Genomic DNA, 27,951 nt, shown 5'->3' with positions numbered 1-27,951 from the left:
GCTGCGACGGGAAAGCCCAGCGGAGGCTGTGGCCCGGGCTCTGCTCTCACCTCACACCAGCTGGGCTCCAACCGCCTCTCCCTCCCTCCCTCCCTCCCTCCTCGTCGCTCTTGCGAGCCAAAACTCTTCACGCCAAAAAAACTCCTCGCTATTTAAGGCAACCGGCTGGGTCTGGAGGCGGAGAGCTGCCGCTCGCTCAGAAATACCACACCGTGCACCACAGGCTGCTGCGAAGCCCGAGGAAGCTCTGGGCTACGGCAGGGATGAACGGCAGAGCGGTGCAAACCCTGCCCATCCCTCTGGTTGTGTTTTCGCTGGTTAAAGGCAGGAATTAGGGCCCATCTGCAGGATCACAGACTGGTCGAGGTTGGAAGGGACCTCCGGAGGTCATCTGGTCCAACCGCCTGTGCTCAAGCCCAGGACTGTGTCCAGATGGCTTTTGAATATCTCCAGGGATGGAGAATCCACAATCCCCTGGGCAACCTGTGCCAGTGCTTGGTCACCCTCCCATTGAAAAAGTGTTTCCTGATGTTCAGAGGGACCCTCCTGTCTTTCAGTTTGTGCCCATTGCCTCTGGCCCTGGCACTGAGCACCACTGAAAAGAACCTGGCTCCATCTTTTTCGCACCCTCCCTTCAGGTTTTTATTATATACATTGATAAGATCCCCCTGAGTCTTCTTATCTCTAGGCTGAACAGTCCTAGATCTCTCAGTCTTTCCTCTTAGGAGAGACGCTTCAGTCTCCTCAGAATCTTCATGGCCCTTTGCTGGACTGTCTCCAGTCTGTCCATGTCCCTCTTGTACAGGGGAGCCCAGCACTGGACCCAATACTCCAGGTGTGGCCTCACAAGTGCTGAGTAGAGGGGAGGGATCACATCCTTGACCTGCTGGCAATACTTTGTCTAGTGCAGCCCAGGATACCATTTGCCTTCTTGGCTGCAATGACCTATTGCTGGCTTACGTTCAACTTGGTGTCCGCTGGGACCCCCAGGTCCTTTTCTACCAAGATGCTTTCCATCTGGGTGGCCACCAGCATATATATATATATTGGTGCTTGGGGTTGGTCCTGCCCAGGTGCAGGACTTTACACTTCTTGTTGAACTTCACGAGGTTCCTGCTGGCCCATTTCTTCAGTCTGTTAAGGTCCCTCCAGTGTACCAGCATGAGCATCTGGTGTACCAGCCACTCCTCCCAGCCTGGTGGCATCAGCAAAATGGCTGAGGGTACACTCTGCCCCATCATCCAGATCATTAATGAAGATGTTAAACAGGACCGGACCCAGTATTGACCCCTGGGGTAAAATGATAGTGACTGGCCCCAAACTAGACTTTGTGCCACTGATCACCACCCTCTGGGCCCATTCAGCTGCTTTTTAACCCAACCCAGAAAGTCAGGAGCTCAGGAGGTCTCCACTCTGACCTCCTCCCAACTGCGATGAGAGGAGACCATCACTCAGGGCTTTCTCCAGCTGGGTTTTGCAGAAGTCCAAGGATGGAGGTGGGTTGAGCCGCTCACCCCCAGCCCTCCCCCAGCTGTCCCCAAGGTTTGCTCCCGAGCGGGCTACAATACCTTGCGTTTTCCGACTTTCTGCTCATACACTGGTGGAGGAAAAGGTAGTCCTGGGGGGCACTGGCGGACAGGGTGCTCTGGAGGTGACTGGCCGGGGAGTCAAAGGTGAACAGGGTGGGTTGGCTGGAGTGGGACGGCGCTGAGGACTTGCGCTCTCGCAGCAGGTGGTGGCTGGCACCGCTGAGCTCTGCTGGGGAGGACCGTGGAGCATGGTTCATAGAAGCGATGCTCCTCAGGGTATCTGTGAAGGGAAAAAACACACCGGTGAGTGGCCGGACGCAGTGACCCCACGGTCTGTGTTCCTGGGATTTTCCTTACTTAAATGCTCCGGCATTGGTGGAGGATGGTTTTGTTTGCTTATGGCTCTGAATGATGCACTCAGCAGCAGGCTCCTCCACTTGGAGCACGTGCAACTATAGGGACCATATAGGGAAAGAAATATTTTATTGTATTTCATAATTTTATCATATTTTATCGTATTTTATCACATGCTTAGTAGCTTGCAGGGACGTTACGGGGGATGGCAGCCCAATTCATGGGGAGCTCAGTGGGTTGTTAAAACCTAGTTAAAAAGGAAAAGGAAGAGAAGAGCTTTCACACCACAGTTTCTGATTCTGTCTTCTCTTAGAGACCTTTTGTAGGTGGCTTTAGAGATGTGATTTAAGTCATCCCCATCCCTCTGTGTACAGTCATTGCTGCCATCCCTTTACAGTGGGGTAAACTGGAGTGGTAATGGGGATGGCATAATGACAGCAGAGATGAAAAATATACCCACTTTACCCAAATCTCTGTTAATTCTGTGACCTCAAAAGAGTTCCTGCTATCTTCTACTAGTAAAACGGGCTGCAGGCCCAAGGTGCGACTCCTCCCTGCCCCTGCTCAGGGAGAAATAAGCTTTAAAATATTAAATTAGTTTCAATGGATAATATCCCAGAGATTGGGAACAACCCAGCTAGTCCATCCCTCTGATAGACATGCTCCAAGAATTTGAACCAGGAATGAATTTTTACAGCCACGCTGTAAACCCCTATTGAAAAAAAATAAAAAATCTAAACACCCGGAAAACCTGCAAGCTGCAGAATATTTTGGGAAAGCTGACCCATCTCTGGCTACAGAGGACCATGTAGAAGACCATGCATGGTCTCCCTGCCATGCATGCACTCCTGCTATGTGAAAACTACTCATCGTGGTTCACTGAAGTGACCCTTCATAGTACCCGTGATTTACATTTATGTGGTGCTGATGCAAAACACAGAAAAAATCAAAACTCTAACAAAAAGGACATCTTTCCCTGGGTAAATCCACCTGGTTTTTGGCCATCATTGATTTAGGGATTGCTCCCATGCAGGTTTCCGCCAATGCAATGTCTGTCTGCTCCTCAAATTTGACTTCATATACCCATACAGGAACCTGCTCCAACATGGGGATAAATTTCCAATCTCTTTTTTTTTCATTCCTTCCCTCAAATTCCAGATCCTACCAGAAATTTTGGGCCAGACCTTCTTACACTGCAGAGAAATGAGTTCTCTGTGAAATGGCTGTCGTGGCTGGGACAAGGCGATGCTCCACACGGGGCGATTTTTCACCGACTTCTGAATTGTGTCAAGATACAAAATCGATCTGTCTGCCGCTTGTTCACTGCCGCTACATTTTTTTTCCTGGCGTTACTGCAAACTTCACCCGATGCAGAAAAAGTACATTAATAAAAGCCAAAGAGCGTGTCTCGACTCTGTTGTTTGGTTTGTGCTAAACACAGAAAGGATCAATATTTAACATTGACATTAATGGTGGGGGATGAGAGCTTAAAACTCCAAATCCTGTCTTCTTTGCATGGGCATTAAAGATCCCTTGGTGCTTTTCATGGGACTAAATGGTTCTCTCGGTGTCCTTGGACAAAACAGTGTCTTGACCCTCATTCTTATTAAATATTTATCCTGTAGCAGTGCAGACTGATCCCCATTGGAAAAGGAGTCTTTAGAGCTCTGTGAGTCCCAGGTCTTAGTCCCAAATCAGGTGCTTTGAGTTCAGCCAGCGTGGTAGAGCCCATACCCACGTTGCTATCAACACCAGGGGGGCTGCACCCAAAGTGTCTCTCGGAAATAGCCCCCAGCTCTTGCTGCCTCCCAAATCATGGCCAGGAATTGCCCGTGACATTGGGCTTTGACCAAGACTTTTCCAAGGATGGTGTGAGGATGGCATGTTAGTGCTGTGTCCCATCCCAGCACGAAGGTTGCCTCTGGGGACATCTGTGAGCTGTGCTGGACTGCTGTTGCTCTGCCCTGAGCAGTTCTCCAACACTATCCCTGCAGGCTCTGCACTTGCCATCGCATGGAAAAGCCAAAATACACCCAAGAGTTAGAAATTACACTGAGTTATTTGTGCTACCAGGGCCTAAGAGGAGAGCTGGGGCTGCATGGAGGAGACAGTCCTGAGCATCACACTGGGGCTCATCAAATTCAAATCACAACACTCTGAGGAGCCCAGTGAATCCTGCATTTCCAGAAGACTCTAATCTTTTCCCCAAAATCAGTCTAACTTGGGGAAACTGGAGAGCGCCACGCAAAAGACACAATCATTGAAAGGAGGATGAATTGCTCCATGGCTACTGCGACCACATAAAAGAAAATGGGGGACGAAGGGGAGCAGGCGGCAACGCCTGGTAAAAAGCGCTCCGCTTCCCTGGGGGAAGCCGCTCTACCGATGTCTGCATTGATTTTCAAAATGAATTCCCAGCTCGCTTCCCGCAGTGACCCGGCCACCGAGAGCATTAGCAGGAGCCAATTCAGGACTCGTGTACTCCATTAGGTCTGTGAGATGAACTCCGTAATAGCAGGTGAGAGATGGATTGTTTCATGGGGCTGGGGGGGTATTGCGAGGGCTGGGAAGATAAATCCTGCGGCTGCAGAGGGCGACTGCCAAGATTGCTCTGTATTTTTTATGTTGTGGGGGTGGTTTTTTTTCTCTATAAGACAGGGCAGCTCACGTGCCCAGGTCCTGCTGGAGGGCAGAAAAGGAAGCAAGAAAGGAAATCGAGGCAGAAAAATAGTATTTGGTGACTAGCACATGTTAAAGGGAAAAGTCAAGACATTTGTGCTCTGATGTTGGCCTGAAATAGAGAGAGGTCCCCATGAGGGTAAGACCTCATAGAGTGAATAGAGGCACAGAGTGAATTACAAGCCAGAGGTCCCAAAGCGATTTCAACTTGCCATGCTGCAGTGTCCAGCTCCCAGGCAATGAGGACCAACACTCCTTTCCCATGTCCAAGCAGGGCACTTAGTGAATAACCTTCAGGGGGTCCTGTCCAGATGCCTCCAGACATTGGTCCCACCCGCATCATGACCAAAGATGCTCAAATCAATCCGGCCATGTGCCAAAAAGAATGATGCTTCTCCATTCCTCATGGCCATCTGCCTCGGGGCCATGGATAAACCCATGGCCCTCGTTTATTTAACAGCGTAGATGTAGCCTTCAAATCCCTTGGCTTTATGTTGAGAGCTTGAGTTTATATTGAGGGAATGTATCAAATACAGCCAAGGAGGGATAAGATCCTGTTCCAGTTCCTATTGCCATTCCCAGGGGGGCAGAGTTAAGGTTATGTAGTGGAACCATGTGGGAAGTGTCATCTTAACCCCACGTTTCCTGGCTGGTTCTCTGCCGAGTTTGGGGAATTGGACTCTCACGGTCTGGAAAAGGCGGCGTTGGACGCCCACAACTTAAAATCCGATGTCAGCAGCATGGCTTGCATGCATATATCTTGCTGGGCTTGTGCTACAGCTGTTGTGCCGGTCCCTGCAAGAAAGCGAGCCAGAGGCTCGGCGGGGGCAAGCCACCACAGCCCTGCAAAACCCCATGGTGCCAGGCGGGCTTCGGTTGGCCGAAGGCTCGGCACTCACTAGTCCAGGTTAAGATGTGGCTTTTTGGCCATGTGTTGCAGCAAAGGGGGGAAAAAACCTCCTTGCAACTCCATCCTCAAAGCAAAAATACGGAACTGCGAGCACAGCCGGCAACAGGACAGACTAGGCCGGCAGCCAGGAATTTTTTATGAATGTTTTCAATCCCCCAAAGCGGTATTTCCCTCCTTGCTGACAGTTCTGAATTCCCTTGCTCAGAGTGCTCGCCTATTGCTGTGTGCGCATAGCTTCGCACAATGTTCCAAGGCTTATCGGAGTGACATAATTACTCAGCCTCCTTCGGAAATTGTTGCTCATAACGGACTTTTTCACCGGAGCCCCAATGTCAGCTTTCCCTGCCTGAAGTTGGAGGCTGGGCCTACAACTCCCTGTATCCCATGGACTTGAAATTATGCCCCCGGGAAGACGTCGATGTTTGGGTGTAACTAAATTCTTGAGCTCCCGTTGATGGTCGCAGCGAAGGCGCTGGGTTTGCTTGGCATCCCTGAGCAGCACAAAATTCCCCGTGATGCCCACACCACGCTGGCAAGGGCGAGATGGTCCAAGAGGCCTCTCAGATAAGGGCTCCTCAGATCTGCCCTGGCAAATAAGGCCACGAAACACATCGGACCGCATTGCTGACTTCATGCCAGTTAAAACTTATGGCCTATGAGATTTTTTTTTTTCAGGAGGGAATAATAAAAATCTACTAAAATAATCCCTAGGAGGGTGCAGGGCAGAGCATGCTCATGTGCTATCATCTTCCCCAACTCTTTGGAGCAGCTCCATCATCTATTAGCAAAAAAAGGGGGAACCTTCTCCCTTGGGAATCTGCCTGCGCCTCCGCTTTTGTTGCCAGCTCACTCCTCCAGCACAAATACAAAAAAAATAGTTAAAAAAAGACAAACAACCCTACCAAAACAAGCCCTCTGCATGCTTATCTGGGCAGGGAGAGAACAAACAACAGGTCCGATGGATGAGTCACCATGCCACCGTGCTGCCAGGAGGCCTGGGATGCCACAAGAATTGAGCGTGGCACCCAAGGAATGTTTATTTACTGAGCTTTACCTATTGCCTCTGAGTTGGATGGCATTTGGAAAAGCTGTTGTCAGTCTGAGGACTCTTTGGCAGGTCGCCCGTGAAAGGTTTCCTCCGGCAGGTTAGTTGGAAAGGGAGTCTGATTTGGATAATTTCCCCTCTCTGGTTTCCATCAGGGTGTGGAGCTGTGTGCAAGGACACAGGTACCCAAATATTTGGCTTTGCCCAAATTTTGAGTGCCAAGCAGGGGGAGTGGAGCTCCCCAAAAGTGAGAATGGGTCAAGGTAGGACTCATCACAGCTGCATCCTCCACTGCAGAGGAGCTGAAGGGTGAGGAGAAAAGTGACATCAATTGGGCTTTTGAGTTTTCTTTTCCAGTTTCTGCTGCTCATTTCCATTTGCTTTGAGAAATTGGTCAGGACAGACTAGCAAAGGGGAAGGACGAGCATCACTGCTTTGCAGACAGGGATTTGCTGTACAGAGGGCTAAGGGCATGGTTTCTTTTACCCGATTTCAGTCATCTAAAAGGATACTTAGCCTAAGCTGGTCCCCTCAGGTTTCCTCTGTTGACAACTGTGAAATACCCCAATTATTTAAGCATCCAACACGGGATGGGGAGAATTATCCAAGAAAGAGTTGATGGGAGAGACAGGGAGAAAAAGATGAGTGGCAACAAATAGCATCGTCTCTGCCCATTAGTGTCAGCGCTCTGCCTGCATTTGTATGAAATAACTGAAAAAACAGCGGTAACATTGGAGCGTTTGCCTTGGAGAAGCATGGGAACCGAGGGAAAATATCACAGCGCTGGAGAGTGAGTGAGCGAGAAGAGAGGGAAAGGAGCCAAGTCAGATCATCCTGACCTCAAAGCATTATATATCTCAGTTATTTTAACAGCAATCAATTCTTTGAAGGACGAAGGGGGAGAAGGGAGAGAGACTGCAACAGAAATGATGTGATGCTTCTCCCTGGAGAACACAGGTTTGCTTCTGTGAGATGAGGCCATGTCCAAAATCCCATCCCTGGCCTGGGAAACACCCCTTGGTGGCAGTGACCCAGCTCTGTATCATATCAGCATGCCCCGCACATGGCGGCTACCCTTTAAAGAGCAAATCTGCCGCTCGATTGTGGAGCTCAACCTTTCGTGTCAATATTTGGAGGTCTAACATTTGGCCAGACGGGCTTGTCTGGTGTGCACCTATTTATTTTTGTCCTAAAGGCTTCAGTGCTGGAGATAAAAGCAGATGAACGTGGATGCTCGCAGCCCTGGCTTTCGTGTGACCTTGAGCATCCCACCTTGGACATCCTTATCAGAGAGCTCTGGAGTGGGACAATGACCCACAGACGGGGATGAAGGACGATCACAGGGCAGCAGTGTGGGCTGGGACAGGCTTCATTTGCTCTGCAGAGCCAACCTCATCTCCGACCCTCTGCTTCATGAATCATCATCTCTGACATTGCAAAACCAATTAGAGGAAGGATTAAATGGGAAAAATAATTAAAAAAAAAGGCTGGAGGGAAAGGGCAAAGATGCTGGGCTGTAACTGTACAAAACACAAAGTGGTTTCAAGGAGGGTATTTTTACCTTTTTTCAGGGTAGGGAGAAGGTGGCAAAAGAAGGCAATGGGGATGTGGAAAATTATCTGCTTTCTGTCTGTGGGCGGCATGTGTGATTCCTGCAGATGCCAGGGGCATCCTTGGCAAATCTGGCTGGAGGTACAAGGAGTCTGTGGAGCCCAGTGCTGCAGGACAGGGCTGAAGCTGTTGAAAGCTGTTGAAAGCTAAGAGCTATGGAAAGAGATGACACGTTTATATAAGAAAAGGGTTTTTTTCCCTCTCCAGAGGCAGCCTTATGATGGCCCAGCATCAAACCAGCTTTCACAGAATCACAGAATGGTCAGGGTTGGAAGGCTCTCTGGAGATCATCTACTCCAATTCTCCTGCCAGAGCAGGGTCACCTACAGCAGTTGCACAGGAACGCATCCAGGCGAGTTTTGAATATCTCCAGAGAAGGAAACTCCACCACCTCCCTGGGCCGCCTGTGCCAGTGCTCTGCCACCCTCACAGTAAAGAAGTTTTTCCTTATGTTCAGATGGAATTTCCTGTGATCCAGTTTGTGCCTGTTGCCCCTTGTCCTGTCGCTGGGCACCACTGAAAAGAGTCTGGCCCTCTTGCCACCCACCCTTTAGATACTGATCAGCATTGATGAGATCCCCTCTCAGTCTTCTCTTCTCCAGGCTGAACATCCCCAGGTCTCTCAGCCTTTCCTCATCAGAGAGGTGCTCCAGTCCCCTGAGCATCTTCGTAGCCTTCCGCTGGTCTTTCCAGTAGTTCCCTGTCTTTCTTGAACCAGGGAGCCCAGAACTGGACACAGTACTCCAGATGTGGCCTCACCAGAGCAGAGTACAGGGGCAGGATGACCTCTCTCGACCTGCTGGCCATGTTCTTTTTAATGCACCCCAGGAGACCATTTGCCTTCTTGGCCACAAGGGCACATTGCTGGCTCATGGGTAACTTGTTGTCTACCAGGACTCCCAGGTCCCTCTCTGCAGAGCTGCTTTCCAGCAGGTCAACCCCTAACCTGTACCAGTGTATGGGGTTATTCCTCCCTAGGAGCAAGATCCTACACTTGCCCTTGTTGAATTTTCTCACTGTGTGAAATGAAGCTCCAGCATCCTGTTTTGGAGGATTGCATTGGTTATTATTGTTGGCTATTATCATTGGTTATTATTATTTATGATAATGATGATGATTAGCGATTTTGGTGTTTCCTAACTGTGCTTTCCCTTGGACATCATGCCAATGCAGTCTCACCCAGTGCCATGGTCCAACATGCCACCAACGAGCACAGTGAAAGCCCAGAAGCTGATGCACCATCAACTTTGCATCCCCTAGCCCAGGAATAATTTGCTTTCAGGTCCTGAACAAATTTCTTCTCGTCCTTATTGTTCACTGTGAGCAGTATGTGGGCGCCTTTCCTTGCTTGAGCAAACATGGGTGCACGCCTCACTTAGCAGGGATGGAGAAGGAGAAAGGATGAATCCCAGCCTAATCCCAGCCAGGGATTCTTAACAGCTTGCTTTAAATTTTATAGCCCTTTTTATGGCAACGGGAGTGTAGGTCTTTAACGCTCCAGGAGAGCAAAGGAAAACTTTCGCTAAGAGAAAATGTGAACCCATTTTACTTATGCATGATTTAGTACCATTTCTATTCAAGGGAGCACACGAAAGGCCCAAATATTTGCACTTTGTATTATAGAAGAACTGCCATTCCCAGCTCTTTACAGAAGTAATTTATTTCAATCTCTCCTTACCTTGGGGGAGAAACATTATAACTCCCGGTTTGCCGGGGAGTCAGTACAACGGCAGTGCTGTTAAAGATCTGCTTTGCCATCGCTCAGCAAGGCAGCGATGGGGAAAGGCAGAGGGTCGCCAAATTTCTCCTCTCAGAGCCCCCTTCTATCGTGGGTGCCTTTGCATCCATGAGTGGGACCAAACCACGGGAGTTTCGCCCCATTTTTCTCTCCTCTATGTAGGATTAATGCAATTTTTTGCTCCCTGGGTGGTATTTTAGCCGATGGGTCAAAATGAAAGGGAGGTGGGTACCGAGCAGGTGGTAGGGGAAAAGATGGGGACAGGGTGTTGTGGTAGAGTCCCAAATTTTTCAGATGAGCCTGGCATGCTCAGACGGGGCAACATCAGCCGCATCGAATGCAAAAGCCAAAACAGGAGACAAAAGAAGTCATTAACCCTCATGGCTGCAATACCGCGTCCCTGAACCAGCAAGGCAAGCAGCCCAGGGGTCAGTGCAAGCAAGGGTCAGTTCATCCCCAGAAAACATGCCCTTAGGGGTGGAGACTCAAAAAAAATAAAATAGTTTGACTTGGGTTGTTCTCTTGCTGGACGTTCAGCTCTCCCTTTTCCATCTCTGCGGCCCTTACTCTCAAAACAAGCCTCTCTGCAAAGGTTTGTCGTGCAATTTTTCTTCATTTAGGGTTATGGCCATACCCTGTCCACATACTAGAATCATATAAAGAAGTCCTGAAGGCAAAACGATTCCTAAGACGTTGAGTTTAAAATGCAGGAAGAAAAATCTCTGCAAGCGATGGGAGGATTGTGCCTTCTGCAGCCGCTCTCTATCTGGGCTCTGCCACACCAGTGCTCCAGCAAAGACGCAAATGGCTTAAAAAGCCATCCTGGATCTCTCTACCCATCATTAAAAACCTGAGTCCTGCCCATTAGACAGTCTATTAACAATGCTCAGTGGAAGCAGAGAAAGAAAAGGTCCCTTCCAGGGAGCTATTCTCACTGCGATGAGGTTACAAACGCCGGTGACCCCCAAAGCTTTATGCATTTAGAAATCATGAGTGCGCCCACAGTAAAGGTCTTCAGTATTGGCTAAAACATGGAGATTTTTCTCTTCCTCTTCTTTTAAGATGCAATCATGGCAAAAAGGACTCGGAATTTATTCCCTTCACATCGCCATAATCAAATAATATGCTAATGCTATTAGCATGAGACCTTGCATCGCAAATGACTTAGAATCATATTCTCTTTCAAAATACTAGAGTTTCATTTAAATTGGTCTCCACAGCAACCAGAAACGAACTGGAATAATGTCAGATGAAAATCTTCACGGCTGGGCATGGCATACGAAGAATTTCACAGGTGGATCGAGGGGAGAGCCATGAAGACAGCTTAGGCCCACCATGGTTGGTGGGCTTGTGTCAGTCATCTTCCGCCCAACCAGTTATCAGCTGTGATAATGAACGCAAGGACAAAATGAATCGCAGAATCACAGAATGGTGGGGGTTGGAAGGGACCTCTGGAGATCATCCAGTCCAACCCCCCTGCCAGAACAGGGTCACCTACAGCAGTTGTACAGGACAGCATTCAGGCAGGTTTGGAATGTCTCCAGAGTGGGAGACTCCCCCACCTCTCTGGGCAGCCTGTGCCAGTGCTCTGCCACCCTCACAGGAAAGAAGTTCCTCCCCATGTTGAGATGGAACTTCCTATGTTCAAGTTTGTGCCCGTTACCTCTTGTCCTATCACTGGACACCACTGAAAAAAGACTGTTTCCATCCCCCTGGCACCCTCCCTTGAAGGATTTATCAGCATTGATAAGATCCCCCCTCAGTCTTCTCTTCTCCAGACCAAAAAGCCCCAAGTCCCTCAGCCTTTCCTCATAAGAAAGATGCTCCAGTCCCCTCATCACCTTTGTAGCCCTTTGCTGTCCCCTCTCCAGCAGTTCCCTGTCCTTCTTGAACCAGGGAGCCCAGAACTGGACACAATGCTCCAGATGCGGCCTCACCAGGGCAGAACTGGCCATAATGTCTTGCATGTCCAGGAGGATCTCAAAGCATCCTGATGGAAAAGGGGTGAGTAGACATGGGGGTCATGTAGGCGTGAAGCTTGAGGAGGCTTTCTTGGTCCTCCTCCCCACAGATACTTTCTAACTGGCCCCAAGGGAGATACATATGACAACGGGTTTCGGGTTTCGTTCACTGCTAAATCAGTTCTCATCTGTTAATCTCAAACCTGGCTATTTGCAAACAGCCTGAGGGAACATAGCTCCTGATCGTGGGCCAGATTCCCATATCTTAAGGTTGCACAAGCACAGACCAGGAAGAAGGTGTTTGCTGCTGGCTTCCCTCTGTTGAAAGAGGAGATGCTGCTCCTTGCTTCATCTCATCTGCTCTGCTCATGAACTCGCCATGATGGGCATGAGGATCTAAGATGGGAAGGATCTGCAGCATCCTCCGGCAAGTGCCCCCACTAGCTGATCTCATGGTTTCACTCTTAAAAACACTCCCCAAACCCATTTGAAAGTGAGCTGGGCTTTGCAGTGCCATGGCTGGAAAGCTTTTGGTTAGAAATCAGCTCTAATTTCCCATGAAAATGTTTTCCCGGCCGCTCCACTCTTCTCCCCTGCACTTGTTTCGCTCTGCGGTCACCGTTATGTCAGCAGGCATGGTGCGATCCTCATCCTGGTTAGGGCTTCTCGGCGTTCCCCTAATAAAATGGGTATTAGCAATGTGGCCCACAAAAATGTCTTTGAAAGTGATGTCAGAAAGTGGGAGGCATCTCACTTGAGAATGGCTGAGAGTTCAGGCAATGAAAACAGCCCCAACCAGTCTCTCGGTTCTGTTTGTAATTATCTGGGCTCTGGTGGGTGTTAAAACATCTGTACTGGTTTGGCAGGGACTGGGGAGCACTGCTTGTGCCAAAGGCAAGATCTGGCGTGGGTTGAAAGCAGCACAGCAATATGTTAGCGTGGTATTCGCACTCAGAAACGCAGGGCTGGCTGTCTCTTCCGCAAACGCTTTTGGGTTAGGGTCAGCCCCTGCCCTGTCCTCGTCCCCATGTACCCTGTCCACCATGGCTCGCATCCCTCTGGGACCATCCCAAGGAAAAGCTGAAGGCGGTTAAAGGAGATGCAGGGTAGGCTGGGGTCCTGAATCCTGCTGGGTTTAACATCCCACTGGACTTTGGTCGCCATCGGTTCAGCTCCACGTTACGCCTTTGCGTTTCTTATCTCTGTGCACGACTGTTTCCACCTGGACAAACTCCATCTCCCGGTCACGTCTGGCTGCAGACAAGCAAATCTCTCCCCACTGGGTATTTCTGCACTGAGCAGCGGGGCAAGCTCCCAGCACGGATGTTGCTATTTGAACCTTGTGCACTAAAGCACGGGCTGGTTTTGTGGTTATTTTTAATGCACAGCAGCAGCAGCACTGGGTTTAGTGGGGCAACAGAGCATAATGTAGAGCTTGGTCCTCAGGAGACTTGGGCAAGGCAGATTTATCACAATCTCCCTGAAGGTAATATTTTTGGATTTTGGCATTCCTCCTCCCCTGACTCAGGAACAAAACATCCTCCAGCATTCGAGGACCTGAGCAAACCCTCTCTCCCCTGATGCTCTCTCATGGGTTGGGAACCATCCCATGGGCTTATTCAGCAGCTCCTCACCCTCCTCTTTCTCACTCCAACATGGCTCACAGAGTGCAGCGAGCCCATCCTTGAAACCCAGAAGAGCCAGATTACATTATCACCCTTGAGGCTGCACCCACCCTTGCACACGCCACAGATGGTACCAGCACCCAGACCAAAAAATCTGCATCTTCTTGCCCGGTGCATCACCCGTGCTTCGCACTTGGCTCAGGGCCAGCTGAAAATGTTCTGACATCCTCCAGCTGGAAAACGCCATTTAATCAAAATAGGAGCTTGCCAAGGGATTGCTTGCAGCCAGAAATTACAAGAAACCTTTAGAGGATAAAAGTGAATTTTAAGTAAAAGGAGAGAAGGTCAAGGTGTTTCAATTCGTTCTCATCAGAGTGGATTGTTTTTTGGGGGTGGACCGCACTGCTTTGACCGAAGATCATCATCATGTGCTTTTTAGATATGAAAGCGCAATTCTGAGTGGAACTCCTGATTTTTTTCTGAAATTCATTCAAATTCAGAATGAAAAGGTGTGAATCAAAATTGACACTGAAAACAGATGAAAATGAATTCCAGTGAGAGCGAAAATGAACACGCTGAATTTTTACCACCTTTGAAGTGGAGTTTGTGATGGGCTCGTCATCTGCTCCGCTTGCTGCAAGGGCAGTGTTCCCCCAGCATCAGCTTGCTCAGACTCCATACGTGCCAATTCTGAGAAGTCTTCCGTCTTCACAGGAATGGGATTGATTTTATTTTTTTTTAATTACCTACATCACTCATGTCCAAACTTGGTGTATTTGGCTGCTGAAACAAATCTAGATGAGATATAACACTTGGTGTCCCTCTCATCAATATCACAGAGTCATAGAATCATAGAATCGTTTAGGTTGGAAAAGACCTTTAAGATCATCAAGTCCAACCATCAACCTAACACTGCCGAGTCCACAACTAAACCATGTCCCTCATCACCACATCAACACGTCTTTTAAATACCTCCAGGAATGGTGATTCCACCACTTCCCCGGGCAGCCTGTTCCAGTGTTGGTAACTCTTTCTGTGAAGAATTTTTTCCTAATATCCATCCCAAACCTCCTCTGGTGCAACTTGAGGCCATTTCCTCTTGTCCTGTTGCTTGTTACTTGGGAGAAGAGACCGACCCCCACCTCGCTACCACCTCCTTTCAGGTAGTTGTAGAGAGTGATAAGGTCTCCCCTCAGCCTCCTTTTCTCCAGGCTAAACAACCCCAGTTCCCTCAGCCGCTCCTCATCAGACTTGTGCTCCAGACCCCTCACCAGCTCCGTTGCCCTTCTCTGGACACGCTCCAATACCTCAATGTCCTTCTTGTTGTGACGGGCCCAAAACTGAACACAGTACTCGAGGTGGGGCCTCACCAGTGCCGAGTACAGGGGGATGATCACTGCTGCAGTCCTGCTGGTCACTATTGCTGATACAGGCCAGGATGTTGTTGGCCTTCTTGGCCACCTGGGCACACTGCTGGCTCATATTCAGCTGGCTGTCGACCAGCACCCCCAGGTCTTTTCCACCAGGCAGCTTTCCAGCCACTCTGCCCCAGGCCTGTAGTGCTGCCTGGGGTTGGTGTGACCCAAGCGTAGGACCTGGCACTTGGCCTTGTTGAATCTCACACCATTGGCCTCGGCCCATCGATCCAGCCTGTCCAGATCCCTCTGTAGAGCCATCCTACCCTCAATCACATCAACATTCCCGCCCAACTCGGTGTCATCTGTGAACCTGTTGAGAGTGCACTTGATCCCCTCGTCCTGATTGTTGATAAAGATATTAATCAGAACTGGCCCCAGCACCAAGCCCTGGGGAACACCACTTGTGACCAGCCGCCAGCTGGATTTAACTCCATTCACTACCACCCTCTGGGCACAACCATCCAGCCAGTTTTTTACCCAGCGAAGTGTATGCCTGTCCAAGCCATGAGCAGCCAGTTTCTCCAGGACAATGCTGTGGGAAATAGTGTCAAAGGCTTTACTAAAGTCCAGGTAGACAACATCCACAGCCTTCCCCTCACCTACTCAGCGGTCACCTTATCATAGAAGGAGATCAGGTTTGTCAAGCAGGACCTGCCTTTCATAAGCCCATGCTGACTGTGCTTGATTGCCTGGTTGCCCTGTACCTGCTGTGTGGTGGCACTCAAGATGATCTGCTTGATAATCAAGATGATCTGCTCCATAAAGATCGTGTCCTTCACCCATGAGATGAAATGTGGATTGGTAACAAATAGGCAGTGCATTGGAGCTGTTCCTCTCCACAGATGCTGGGAGGAATAGCCATGATATAATGGATTTTGGCTACGACCACAGGAATGCAGGAATTACCAGGACCAGACTGGACCAAAAGCCAGCCTGATCCAGCTTTCCATCTCCAAACACTTTGGAGACAGCTGAGAACTTCATAGGGATCGCTCACACAGCAACGCACCCGCAGGGAAAACTGATTTGCGCCTCACTGCATCATTTATAAACCTTATTAAAGCAAATATTTTAACTTACCTAATACAACTGTGGGAATTCTTGCTCTCACAGAAGTATTAATTCTTTAAGCCACTTTATCTACAAAACGAACCACTCTGTGTCACACGTGTCTGTGAACACAGGGTTGGTCTTCCCTTCAAACTGCACCAGGAGATACCAGACAGTAGTGTGTGTTCTCATTACTGAGATATGTCAGTGGATTTTTTTTACTGCAAGAAGCACTGTTTGTCCAGGGCTAGGACATCATAGGCTTATCTGCATAAAAATATTAGTGGCAGGCCGAGGACAGGGTGGTCCTTCCAGCAATGTGCCAAAGAAATTCAAAGCATTTGCAAGCCTCTACTCTGAGTTCTTCCTAAAGGTAACAGAAACGGTGGAAGTGAGCTTCTGGTGCATCACAGAAAAGCTAGCAGGATTTCAGACCCTTGGAAGGAGTTAAGTTGATGCCAAAGAACAGATATAATGGTATTTAAAAACTGTAATAAAGCTGCAAAAGTGTGAAATGTGCTTCAAGTGAAAATCACAAATCGCATCACCCCATTCTTAGACTCATGGAATGAAGTTTGGAGGTGAGGAAAAGCCATAGGAGTCAAGAAACTGGGATCAAGATACTTTAAAAAAAAAGTGTAAAGACTGAAGAGACACCACAGTGCTCTCCATAAAAGACAAAGTCTTCTGCTCCACCAGGAATTATTTTCAGACAAACCTCAAGAGAGGAAGGCAGCATTTTCACCTGGAAAATCATACGTTGACCACGTTTTGACCCTAACACTAATCATCAGAGCAACCACCAACTAGCAAAAAGACTCATCACAGAATTTATGGATTTCAAGTGCGTATTTGAAAGACTTCATCATGACTCATTTGAGAGCAATGTGAACTGTTATGGCAAGCCAGCAAAAATAATTACCATCATAAAGGCTTTATATCAAGGTTGAGCCTGTGCAAAGTATATGCAGGCTTGAGGGAATGGTTTACACAGATAGCAATGTCAAACAAGGTGGTTCTCAGCAGGGCAGGTGATCTGCCGTGAGATAAAGGTGAGGATGGAGCCACCAGCAGTGCAATAGCCCTTCACTACAATTTTACACGTGATGAAGTATTTGCAAGTGCCCGAGTGCCCCGATGCCTGCCCAACACTTCAGAAAGAGGATTTGCTGTGAGTTATGGAAAAAAAAATAGCAAATCCAATGAGTCACTCAACTCCAGCTTACTTTCAAAAGCAACGGCACACAAGAACAGGGGCAGTTTATACATTTGGCTGTAAAACGATGGAAGGCAATCGTACCAAAAATTGGCAAGGAGCAACTGTGCTGGCCAGGATGGGATTTGGTCATGTGGAGCTGAAAGAATACATGATGAAATTTTTGAGGTGAAATGTTATTTTCCATCCTAATAAACAGATATAAGGGGTGGCAATCAATCAAAGGTGCAAACGAGTCAGGCACATTCCTTAGCATGTGACAACGACCAGTAAGTATGAAAGGAAGCTGAATCGCCAGCGAGGGCTGAGACGTGCCAGAGCTTCACCACCCACCATGGAGCAGCTGGAGGACTATGAGGGACACCACACAGAACAAAACGGGTAAGAAAACATGAGTCTGGACTTACCCAGCGCCAAGGGGTATCAGACAACACGCTATGATATGGACTCAGAGGAGGCAATGTCTCATCTCATGCTCTGCCCTCCCACCTTTGTGGTGATGCTGACAGGGCACAACTCCAGTTTTACCTGCTGGGATTGCTGAGGCATCTCAGCTCCTTACCATACTCTGAAGCCTGGTATTCCCCTGCTGTGGAAGTTCATAAAAATCACAGAATCACAGAATATTTGGGTTGGAAAAGACCTCTGGAGATGGTCTAGTCCAACCCCCTGCTCAAAGCAGGGGCAGCTACAGCAGCTCAAGACTGTGTCCAGTTGGGCTTTGAGTATCTCCAAGGACAGAGACTCAAGTTGGGGGTGTTTTTTCATGCTTAACTATAGGTATTTGCTTCCTCCCCTGTGGCTTAAAGTGATCATAAGCATGGCCACAGCTAAGTTTCTCCTGAATGCCTGGTGGAAACTGTAACCCCCTCCTAAGTCTGACTCCCAGAGACAGAAGATGCAGGCTGAGAGCAAGGGGGTAACAGGAGAGATAAATGACATCTCATTTGCCTGGACAGTCTCATTTTTCATCAAGTTTTTCAGGAGCTGTAGCCAAGTGTCCCTTTTAAGACTGTTCCCAGCTTGGAGGGAGCAGGTACCATCACCGAGCTACCTCTGGCAGTAAGTGGCTATAGGCAGAAGAGAAGATGCACCAATGTGTCTATGCTGTGCCTCCATGATGAATCCCTTTGAGCAGAGGCTGCCTTTACCCTCAGTGCTTGTGCAGCACCTAGCATAGCAGAAGATGGGTTTACTGGCTACATCTATACCCTGAAGAACCCTGAGAGATGTTCTCAGCCTTCCTGGAGGGACCTGGGATGTGGCCAGGGCACACATGGGGTATCCCTGGATCAGGTGTAGCCCACAGTCCGAGTAATAAATCACCAACGCTACAGCTCTGACATTGTACCACACTAAATAATGCAGAAGTATGTTTGAGAAGCAGGCAGTAATTATAACTGAAGCATAGAAACCATCTAGGGAAGAAGTGTTATCTTTACAGATAAAATCAGTAATAAATGCTACTGCATTCATAAATAAAAATCAGTCTGGAAACAAACCCTGAGTGGTGTCATGGAAAGTTCACGGCAATCGACAGCTTCACGGCTCCTTCCTGCTCTGTGTGCCTTCACTCAGAGGCTTTAAAGGCTTTAAAAAGCTTTCCCTTTACTCAGTCTCAGTTTTAATTGGAAATATAAAGCAATGCAAACCAGTAAACAAACAGGCATTGGGGTCCGGGAAATGAGTCAAAATCTGTCCTGGCTTTTATCGGGTTTTACAAAGCACAAAGCAGCACTCAGGGCATATAAGCCATGGCCCCTATGAAAGGTTTGGAGGGAACAATGTGAAATATATGGAGAGAAGAAAAGGGGAAATATGTTGGCTTGGGGAGAAAAAAAGAGTCACGCTGTGAAAAACTGCCTGAAATTATCCACCGTGAAGGTCACTGTGATTTTCTCCGTTGTTCTCCAACTTGCTCGCACACACAGTTTGGGGTCCTGTGTCCATCCTGTTTCCCAGGCTGGCCCCCATGCATCAGGCATCACCTGCAGGTCCACATCCTGTCCTGATGCCCGAGAAGATTTGCAGACATAGGGTACAGCCCCATGAACCCCAGCGCGGCACGGCTGGGGCACACGGGCTAAGAGAGTTCCAGGACCCCTCTGGGAAATATAAATGCAGGCGAATCTGACTGCGAGTTTCCTCCCAGTTGGCCGGCACCCAAAATGCCTCCCTCCCTCCCTTGGTTTTGCTCAGACAGTGCCGCTTCGCCAGTCGCTTCACTCCAAGCCCATCAGCTGTTTTTGTTTCCGAAGGCTTTGCATGGTTTTGCTTTTTGATGTGATGCTGATACCGTCTGCCGTGCTCATTTTTCCACGGTCAGTAAGTCAGCCTAAAAATTCCCGAGCGCCCATTAAACTAATGGGGCTGACCTGACGCGCACAGGGCTCGTAGTGATAAAAGCCAATTATAAAATGAAGAATTATTTTAAATGGTTTTCTCCTTCTGGGTACCTGGCCCAGGAGACAGCCCTGGGCAGGGCTGAGAGGTACAAACTCAGCTTGCCAACCTCTGCTGGGAAACCTGTGTTGGAAAGGCTGGGCAATGCTTTTTTTTTTTGCTCTAAAAAAAACACCCCAAACCTCCTGAACTTCACATTTCTTCCTTCTCCTCCCAGCTCAAATCCTAGCCTCAGCTCAGCGAACCCAGTGGGACTTTGGCCAGGAAAGGGCAAGGTTTTCCCCAAAGGCCCCAGTCCTCCAGCTCCGTATTTATCTTCAGAAGAGGCCGGCAGATACTCTTGTGTTGGGCGCCTGCTGGGAAACGGTCACAAAGAACTGGAGTATTTGGCTATTGGTCTTTTTCGAAAGCCCAGCATAAATTTTCTTTTTTTGCTGGTTGATGGTTTTATTATTTGCAGTGAGATAAGAGCATTCTTTGCCTGTAAACCTGGTGCTCCCACAAACGGCCGCATCCTCTGCCAGTTCCCATCAATGCTGGATAGGATTAAAGAGAGCTCAACTGTCACGTCTCTCCTGGTGGTCTCTCTGGGATGGTGGAGTTATGGGTTTGCAATCACACAGCTGACAGATCTTCTGGAGTTTTCCAGCCCCACCTCTTCGAAATATCCACAGCCACCAAAAAAAATCTAAATAAATAAAATCCTAAAAATTCCTAAATTCCCAAATTGTGACGAAAATGTTGATCCACCATTGCAAACCTCAGATATTCAGTTGCATCGGAGGCCCTGAAGCCAGAAGCCTGGCTTTCTAATCATGCAGATACCTAAAGAGCTTTTCTCTTGCTTTCTGGTTTCTAAAGCCCTCTGCATCCTTGCTTCAATCCTTTTCTTGGCACCCAGATGAACTAGAAATCTGTTCTTGGTATTAAGGACAGTGACCATCACAGCAGCGCAGTGTTGACCCTGGTCCTGCAGTGCTTCTGGTAGCACAACATGCTGAAGAGCTGAGTACAGCAAGAAGAAGGTATGGAAGAATAGTAAGGGTTGATCCTCATCTGGTGTAAATGAAATGATGACCATGACACCATTTGAAGATCCAAATATATCTTAACAGCCTTGACAGCAATCCTGAGATGGGTGGGATTCATCTCAGCAGAGTTTTAGGAGTCTACAAGGTGGATGTCTCCACCTATGCTCATCAGCCCTGGTTCCCTGCAGAGCCAAGGGAATTAAATGGGCACTTTTAGTGTGCAAATGATTGGCCTCATTTTAGACATCTTTTTGCATCTTCTCCCCAAAAGTGGACAGATTATAACCACCAGTGGAGATCTCACTCTCGATGACATCAGTTCCCTCTCCAAAATGACCAGGGAATGACAGCAAGGAGACCCAATGCCCAGGGAATCACAGCAAGGAGACCCTGACCACAGCAAGGAGACCCTGACCAGTTGATAGAGATCAGAAACGATCTCTCCCTATTTCTGTCTTCTAGGAAGCAAATTCTGGGTCGTTAGTGGCCCTCTGCTCTTCAGCAGACTCATTAGCACCTGAACCAGCTCATCTCCAAAGGGAAAGAGGGGGAAAAGGAGGGGAGAAAAAAGGCAGCAGACACTTAACTGCTCTCAAGCTGCTCCTTTGTGCCAAGACCACTCCATCTCCGGTATTGTTTACACTGAAATAAAAGCTGAACAGTGTCAGATCTTAAAATAACTTGCTGTTTGTGGAGCAGGAAAACCAGGGTCAAGGAAGCTTTGAACAAATTTAAAGAGGCAGGATGACTAAGGGATGAACTGAGACTCAGGCAAGGAGGTGTTCACATGCACCTGAAGTTCAACCATGAGTCTGGCGCAAAGTGAGTTGGGGTTGCCAAATCTCCCCCATCCATTCCAGCGAGGCTAGGTCAAGCCTGGTGCTAAGACATGACACTGGCACTTGTCCTCCCAGAGTGAATCTACAGCCACTGCTGTTTCCCTTGTTAGGAAAAGTCAGCACATGATAGAGAAGGATAGGTGGGACTAACCCAAATGACCTTGAGATGTACAACCAGTGGTCCAGATGTGACATACAGTGTTTTAAAAGAAGGAGCTTCATGACGCTGAGTGCAGAAAGTATTGATGGGAACGCTGAGGAAAAGGCTACATCTATACATATGGTAGGACGTTGGGTGAGAGGAAAGGGCTCAAGGCTCAGGGACTCAATGTTGCTGTCCCAATGCAGGCCACTTCCAGATCCCAAACAGGGCAGGGGACATTAGGTCTTTGGGTAGGTGAATGAGACATGGGAAGGTGGGATACATGGAGAGAACCCCACCAGATCTGCCCATCCACTCCACGGGTGAAGCTCAACTCAACTGTAATCTTGCTCATCACTTGTCACAAAGTGTGGTACTGTCTGCTGGAGGACAGACTGGCCTCCAAGTGAGCTGATATCCAAACACAACCCATACCAGAGCTTAAAGATGAAGTCAAGACTAATCGTCTTGTGTCAACTGAAGACAAAGAGTCAAGTCCTGGTCTAGCTTGAGGACACAAGCCTCTGCAAGGGGCTTGCTGCCCTTACATGGTAGTGCTGCCTACAGATACTGAAACACAATGTATCAGGACCCGGGTGCTTTCAGGGACACAAGGACACCCCTATGTCACTCTCCTTGCCCCCATTTCTCAGGGAACATTCCTCAGCCCCCATCGGGCTCCCCGGCATGGCGCAGGGCTTGCAACTCATCCAGGGCGTGAGCAGGGAAGGAAGGAGGCGTGTGCCAGGCACAATAGCAAGGAAATACCTGGCCTTGTGGCGATCATTAGAGTTTCCCCTCCGTTTCAGTTCTGCCTGGTCATGGGAGAGGCGGCGGCAGTGGGAAAGCGGGGGCTGCCCCGGGGCTGTCACCTTGCCTGGGCTCACCGGTGCCCCGCTCCTGCGTGCAGGGATGGTGAACACCAGTGATTCGGGGGGATTTGGGGGAGGTGGGTAGTATGTGGCGTGCAAACATATCTTTTTACTCCAGTCTTTCTACCTGCAGCCTCTTCACTGAGCTTTTTTTTGGGGCAGCTCCTATCCTCCCAAGAAGTCTTCAAGGGGTATCTTTTGTGGTGGTTTTTTCTCCACTCCACCTCGAGCTCCCTTTGCTCAGCAAACACCCATGCAAAAAGGAACCCACAGGGCGAGCGGCATTGCTGGTCTGATGCTGGGACCAACACATTTTTTGGGAAGAAGCGAGGAGGGACCAAGAGCAGCCATACGGGCTTGTAGCACAGACCTCGGGGCAGCCCATGTGAGCAGGCAGCAGGCTGAGGAGCAACCAGCCAGTGGCCTGTATGGGACCCCCCCAGCCAAAGCAAGTCAAATGGGTACTAAAGCAATAAATTTGCCCTCATGGGTTGGAAAGGGGTAACCGGTGGAGGGTCTGGGGCAGCAGCAAGCCAAAGAGACTCACAGCGGAGATTGTGCATGTGGGATGTCGTAGATCTCATCGATATGAGCCGAAAGTCACCGGTGTCTAGGGCTGATCCGGCAAACTCTGCCGGAGTGAGCGCGGCTGAGTTGAAAGAGGAAGAAGAGACACTCAGCTCTCCATTAAACATTAATGCTCAGCCCTGACTTGCATTCAGCTGGACGGTAAAAGCCTCGAGATTGCTGGGGATCAATCCCAGACGTGATGCTAAATGCCAGCGCTGAGCCTTGGAGATGGAGCAAGGAGCGAGCTGGAGCCTGGGACTGCCCTGGCGCAGCCCCCTGGCAGAAAGCAGAGAAATAAATAAAAGAAAAAAAGTCCCAGATGAAAAAAAAAAAGAAAAAAAAAAAAAAAGAAGATGACATGCCTGGGCTGGGTGGGAGAGGCCACCACTGCCAGACACAAGCCATCGGGGCACGAGCCCAGCACCATCCTTTTCCCACGCCCTGCTCACCCTGTCCGACCGATGGGAGCCTTCAGCTCAGAGCAAAGACATTTATTCACCCACAAATATTCCCTTCCCTGCTTCCATGGCTGGGTTAAACCTCTAGCACAGGGGCATTAATGCAGTGCATGAATAAGCTCTTAAACATCCCTGGGTATTTGCTCAGCACCCACAAATCTAAGCCCCCAAGAGAGTTTGTGTCCCACAGAGGAGGTGGAAGAGGAGCTGCTCAGGGAGCACGGTAAATTGGGGTGGATTTACTAAAAGTATTGACCTCTTTGAAATAAATAACCTGTACACAGGACCCCTGCAAGGATACACACACCGCAAGGATGCACGGTGCTTCATTAGAAATTAAATTATATGGTGCTGTAGCTGTGCCTCTAAGTTGTACCAGGAATGGGACACGGCAGGGTGTTGGCCAAAGCATCAGCTCCAGAAAGGGTTAATGGTACGCAAGATATGTTTAGTGGGATTTGGTGGGGTTATTTTGGGGTTTTTTTTTTGTTGTTTTTTTTTTTTTTTAAACTCCAACAAACAAAGCATGTGAGAAAATCCAGTTCGCAGCTGAGCCCTGGCTGCCTGCCCACTAGGGCAGGCAAAATGCAGATGGTTCGAGATACCCACACGCCTGCGTTTCTCCCGCCGCCCGTGGCTCAGGGTCCCTGGCAGGTCTCCCTCCGTCGCATTTCAAGCCAGCCGAGGTAGCAGTAGTGTGGATCACAGCGTAAAAGCAGCACTGAGACAGGAGCAAATCTACCTCCCTCCAGCCCCATCGGGCTTCCCCAGACCTGTGGAGGAGCTGGGACCCTGCAAAGCTCCGCTTGTTCAAAAATAGTAATTAGCTCTCAATGTAAATGGGTATTAACAGAAAAAAAAAAAGAGCTTCGCCGCAGTCTGGGTAAACACCTCAGAGTGAATTTAATTTCCCTTCTCCCGGCAGATGTAACCGCGCCGCTCTACAATCATTGTCAGGACGGGGTGAGGAATGAAGAAGCTGCGGCGGCGCCGGGGCAGGCGGCGGTACCCACTGCTTCACCGACATTTAGCTCCCCGCGGCAGAAATGGGTTTCCTTTCCCCGAACCAGATGTGTAACGCAACTGGTGATCAACTAAACCAGCAGCTAACCCCACCACGACGTTAAATCACCCTAAACGCCAGCCTGTTTCTTAATCCTTAGAGTCCCCCGGTCTAGACGGGACTCGAAGGACTAATGTGAAAACCAAGCAACAGAAAATTTATGCTCTCCTGTCCAGCTGCAAACAGAAAGAAGCATCAAAGGGTATAAATTCATTCGGCCTTTTAAATTTTTCTGCCTTTTGGGAACATGGGCAGCACCCAAGCACGATCCCGTGCTGGTGCAGAGGGTTTGCAGCCAGTTCACATCACCACATGCGGCCGCTTTCAGGTTGCCCATATGCTCACTAAATCATGATAAAAAGCAATCGAAAATCTGCCTTTTCCCTACTGACGTGGGGAGCTGATGAAATAGGCTTTTACCCAAACTGCCCCAAAAGCTAACAAGTTTTTCCCCCAACCACCGGTGGATTAAAAGCTAACTTGTGACCGGTGGTTGGGGCTCAGCTGATGTGAGGTATCCCTTCAAGTGGGAGGTAATTCAGCATGTGATGGCAGCTGTAGTAAAAGCCTTTGCTGGTGATGGAGTGCTTCCCAGGCCGGGATGCAATTATAACCCAGCCAGGAACAGTCTGGCTTTGGGGCTGGACCCAGCAAAGCTTTTGGGTCAACATAAAGCAGTCACGCACCCTGGAATGAGAACAACCAGAAAAATGTGCACAGTGGCTTCCCCAACAGTTTCTGATCTCGTTCCGCCACACTGCTTGTCTGCTGGGAGAGGGAGGTTTAGTTAATTAATTGCTACAATTAGCATGGAGCTATTCCTGCCTGTGATGGTTACCTTTTCCTCCCCTTTTTGGTGCATCCAATTACTGACTCATTCGTTCTCCGAGGCAGAGGCTACAACGAGAGGCTTGAGCATGGGGGGGTGAAGTCCAAGAAAGAAATGTAAGAGGTCCCAAGCTCCATTTCTACCCAGGATCTGTCTTAATCTCATGCAAACTCCTCATCCTCTCCCACCTATCAACCCATGGCTTCAAGGAGGTGATGAAGAGGGAGCACGGCAGTTCCAAATATTGCCATTTTATTTCTCCCTCCAGCTGACCCATCCTGATGGGTGATGGGCTCATGTATGCCGAGATGGACAAGACTCCCAATACCCATCACCTCCAAACTCTCTGTGATTCCTTCAAACAAACATTATCTACTTTGGGAAATCGATTATTTATTTTCCATTACTTAGCAGGGACGGTGAAGGAAAGGTGAGTGTGGGGTCACGGCTTTGGCGAGCACCAAAGCGAAGCACCATCCCTGAATAATTCATGCCCCCTCTTTTCTGCAGCATCTGGACACAGCTGCTGTGTTCGCCGTCGCAGGCTTTTTCTCGGCTGACTCAGAAAATCCAGCATTAAAAAGCTGTGATTTTGTTACAAATAGGGATTTTTGTTCCTCTTTTGCTGATGTCACTCCGTGATCCTGCAGGGAGTAACGCTCGGATCTCTGCAGCCTGACAAGCCCTATGTGCCCTTTGGGACAGATGTACTTGCATGCGGGAGATTGTTTTTCCTTTTGCTGCCCGGATTTATATTTCACTGAAGTCCAGTATCGATCCTGCAGCCGCTGGGCTGGAAGCTCATTTTACTAAATGGGAAGAAAAACAGTTCCCCCCACCCCAGCACATCCAAAATGGAAAATCCTGCAACAAAACAGCTCTTAAAAAGGGGCCTGAACGATTTTGCCGAACCTCGAGGACTGCGCTGCCGACATTGGAACGGGATGTAATTTATTTAGCCTGACCTTTCCCTGCGAGACCACGCTGGCGGCATTATCGAGGATCCTTTCTACCACTTGTACACCCATTGCCAAGGTGACGTCCCGCTTCATGCGTCAGTCCGTGAAGACCGCATCCACGCTGCTGCGATGCTTTGTTTGCTGTCCTGCCTGACGAGCTCTTGGCAGGGTTTCAGCTCCCACGGATGGCAGCTGCTCCGTGAGGGACCAAAACAGATTCAAGCTGGACGTCATTATGGGGAGTTTTATGTAGTCAGAGCATGGGACTGGCGTCCCCTGGGTGAGACTGGACCATGGATGAGATAAAGCAAAGATGCCCAGAGGTGGTACCAGGTGTAATGGGACCGCAGTGCTGCACCCCATGCTCATCCCCATCCCATCTCACTCAGGATTTATGTGAGCCCTCATGGTGCTGGGGGCACCAGAGGCAGCTTGCTGGTGCTCAGCCGGCAGAGGCTTGCCAAAGCGCAGCCGGGTTTGGATGGTGGAGCACGACCGGTGGAACAGGTCCGGCTGCTGCACAAAACCACCTCTCCCCTCCACCTTTTCCTCTCCCCTCCCAGCACTTTCCCAGCGGGTCCCAGGGGGAGGCGGAGATGCAGATGGGAAGGATGCATCTACCCTTCACAAGAGATCCATCCTCTTGGTGATGGGGACAGCCACAGTGGGGAGGGACAAGGTCCCAGTAAAGCTTTTCCCCATCCCACCAAGGGATTGAAACCTCTGAATGAGGGGGATTTTCACTGCTCATTCCCACAATTCTCAAAGGGATTTCAGCGATGGATGAAGACAAAGGTTGCAGCTAAAAAAGTCCCCAAAGCCCACCAACTTCTTATAAGAGACTCAAAGGTCTACAGTTATGGGGGAATAACGGATCAGGTGGCTCACAGGGGCAAAGCCACCTCTACTTCAGATATCAAAGGTAGGAAAGTCTTGTCAAAGTTTCCCACATGTCCATCCCCTTCCCACTACAGCCCTCCCAGTCTTGTGGTGGGCTGCACTCCCCTCCCACAGGTCTGATCTGAAAGAGGGCCCTGTTGGGAGGACAGAAGAGGAGATGCTCTTGGCCATGGACACAGCTCTCATGGTACCTGTGTTCTCCTCGGACTGGTTGAAGCCACAGATCTGGCAGATGCTGCGAACCCACTTGTTCATGTCGTCCTCGGTCTCAGCCACCAGGTAGAATGTCCTGTCGCTGGTCTTGATGTCAAAGATGTAGCTGTCTTGCAGCTCCTTCTTGTTGAAGGTCAGGCCCGCGTCCACTTGCTCGCAGAAATTGAGGTTGATCACACGCAAAGGCTTCTTGGAGTGGTCATTTTTGTAGTACTCCAGGACGTCGGGGTCGCCACTCATCCGACCACTGCGCAGGACGAACCAGCGTTTCTTCCATGCCTGCAACCAAGAAGAGAGGAAGCATGAACCTCACCACTTAGGTTGTGAGAGCCAAGAAACCCCTTCCAGGCACAGGGTGACACAGAGGGACATGACACCTCTCCGCCCTGGGATGTTGCTCAGGACATCCCTGCAAGAAGTGCACAGACTCAGCTCAGTTCATCAGTTCAATACTCAAAACCCACTGGTTATCTGGGAGAAATAAATGCTGAAATATCATTCTAGCTTAAGATGACCCCAGGAACTGCTAGTCTTGA

General features: G+C 49.2%; 1 protein-coding gene across 1 annotated transcript in view; it reads right to left on the bottom strand.

Moving 5' to 3' along the window:
- The window catches only part of GAB2 (GRB2-associated binding protein 2), a 39,608-nt gene extending 11,914 nt beyond the window's left edge, over window positions 1-27,694 (bottom strand). Inside the window, exons 1-2 of the mRNA XM_009881212.1 lie at window positions 27,394-27,694; window positions 1,569-1,809 (exon numbers count right to left, since the gene is read on the bottom strand). Of these exons, the coding sequence (XP_009879514.1) occupies window positions 1,569-1,809; window positions 27,394-27,655 (503 nt within the window). The 5' untranslated portion in view covers window positions 27,656-27,694. The remainder of the gene's footprint in view (window positions 1-1,568; window positions 1,810-27,393) is intronic.
- Between the last annotated feature and the right edge of the window lie 257 nt (window positions 27,695-27,951).

This window comes from Charadrius vociferus, unplaced genomic scaffold (genome assembly GCF_000708025.1).
Source record: "Charadrius vociferus isolate BGI_N301 unplaced genomic scaffold, ASM70802v2 scaffold1, whole genome shotgun sequence".
NCBI lineage: Eukaryota > Metazoa > Chordata > Aves > Charadriiformes > Charadriidae > Charadrius > Charadrius vociferus.
The sequence above is the reverse complement of the archived record's forward strand: the minus strand, read 5'-3'. Positions and strand labels throughout refer to the sequence as shown.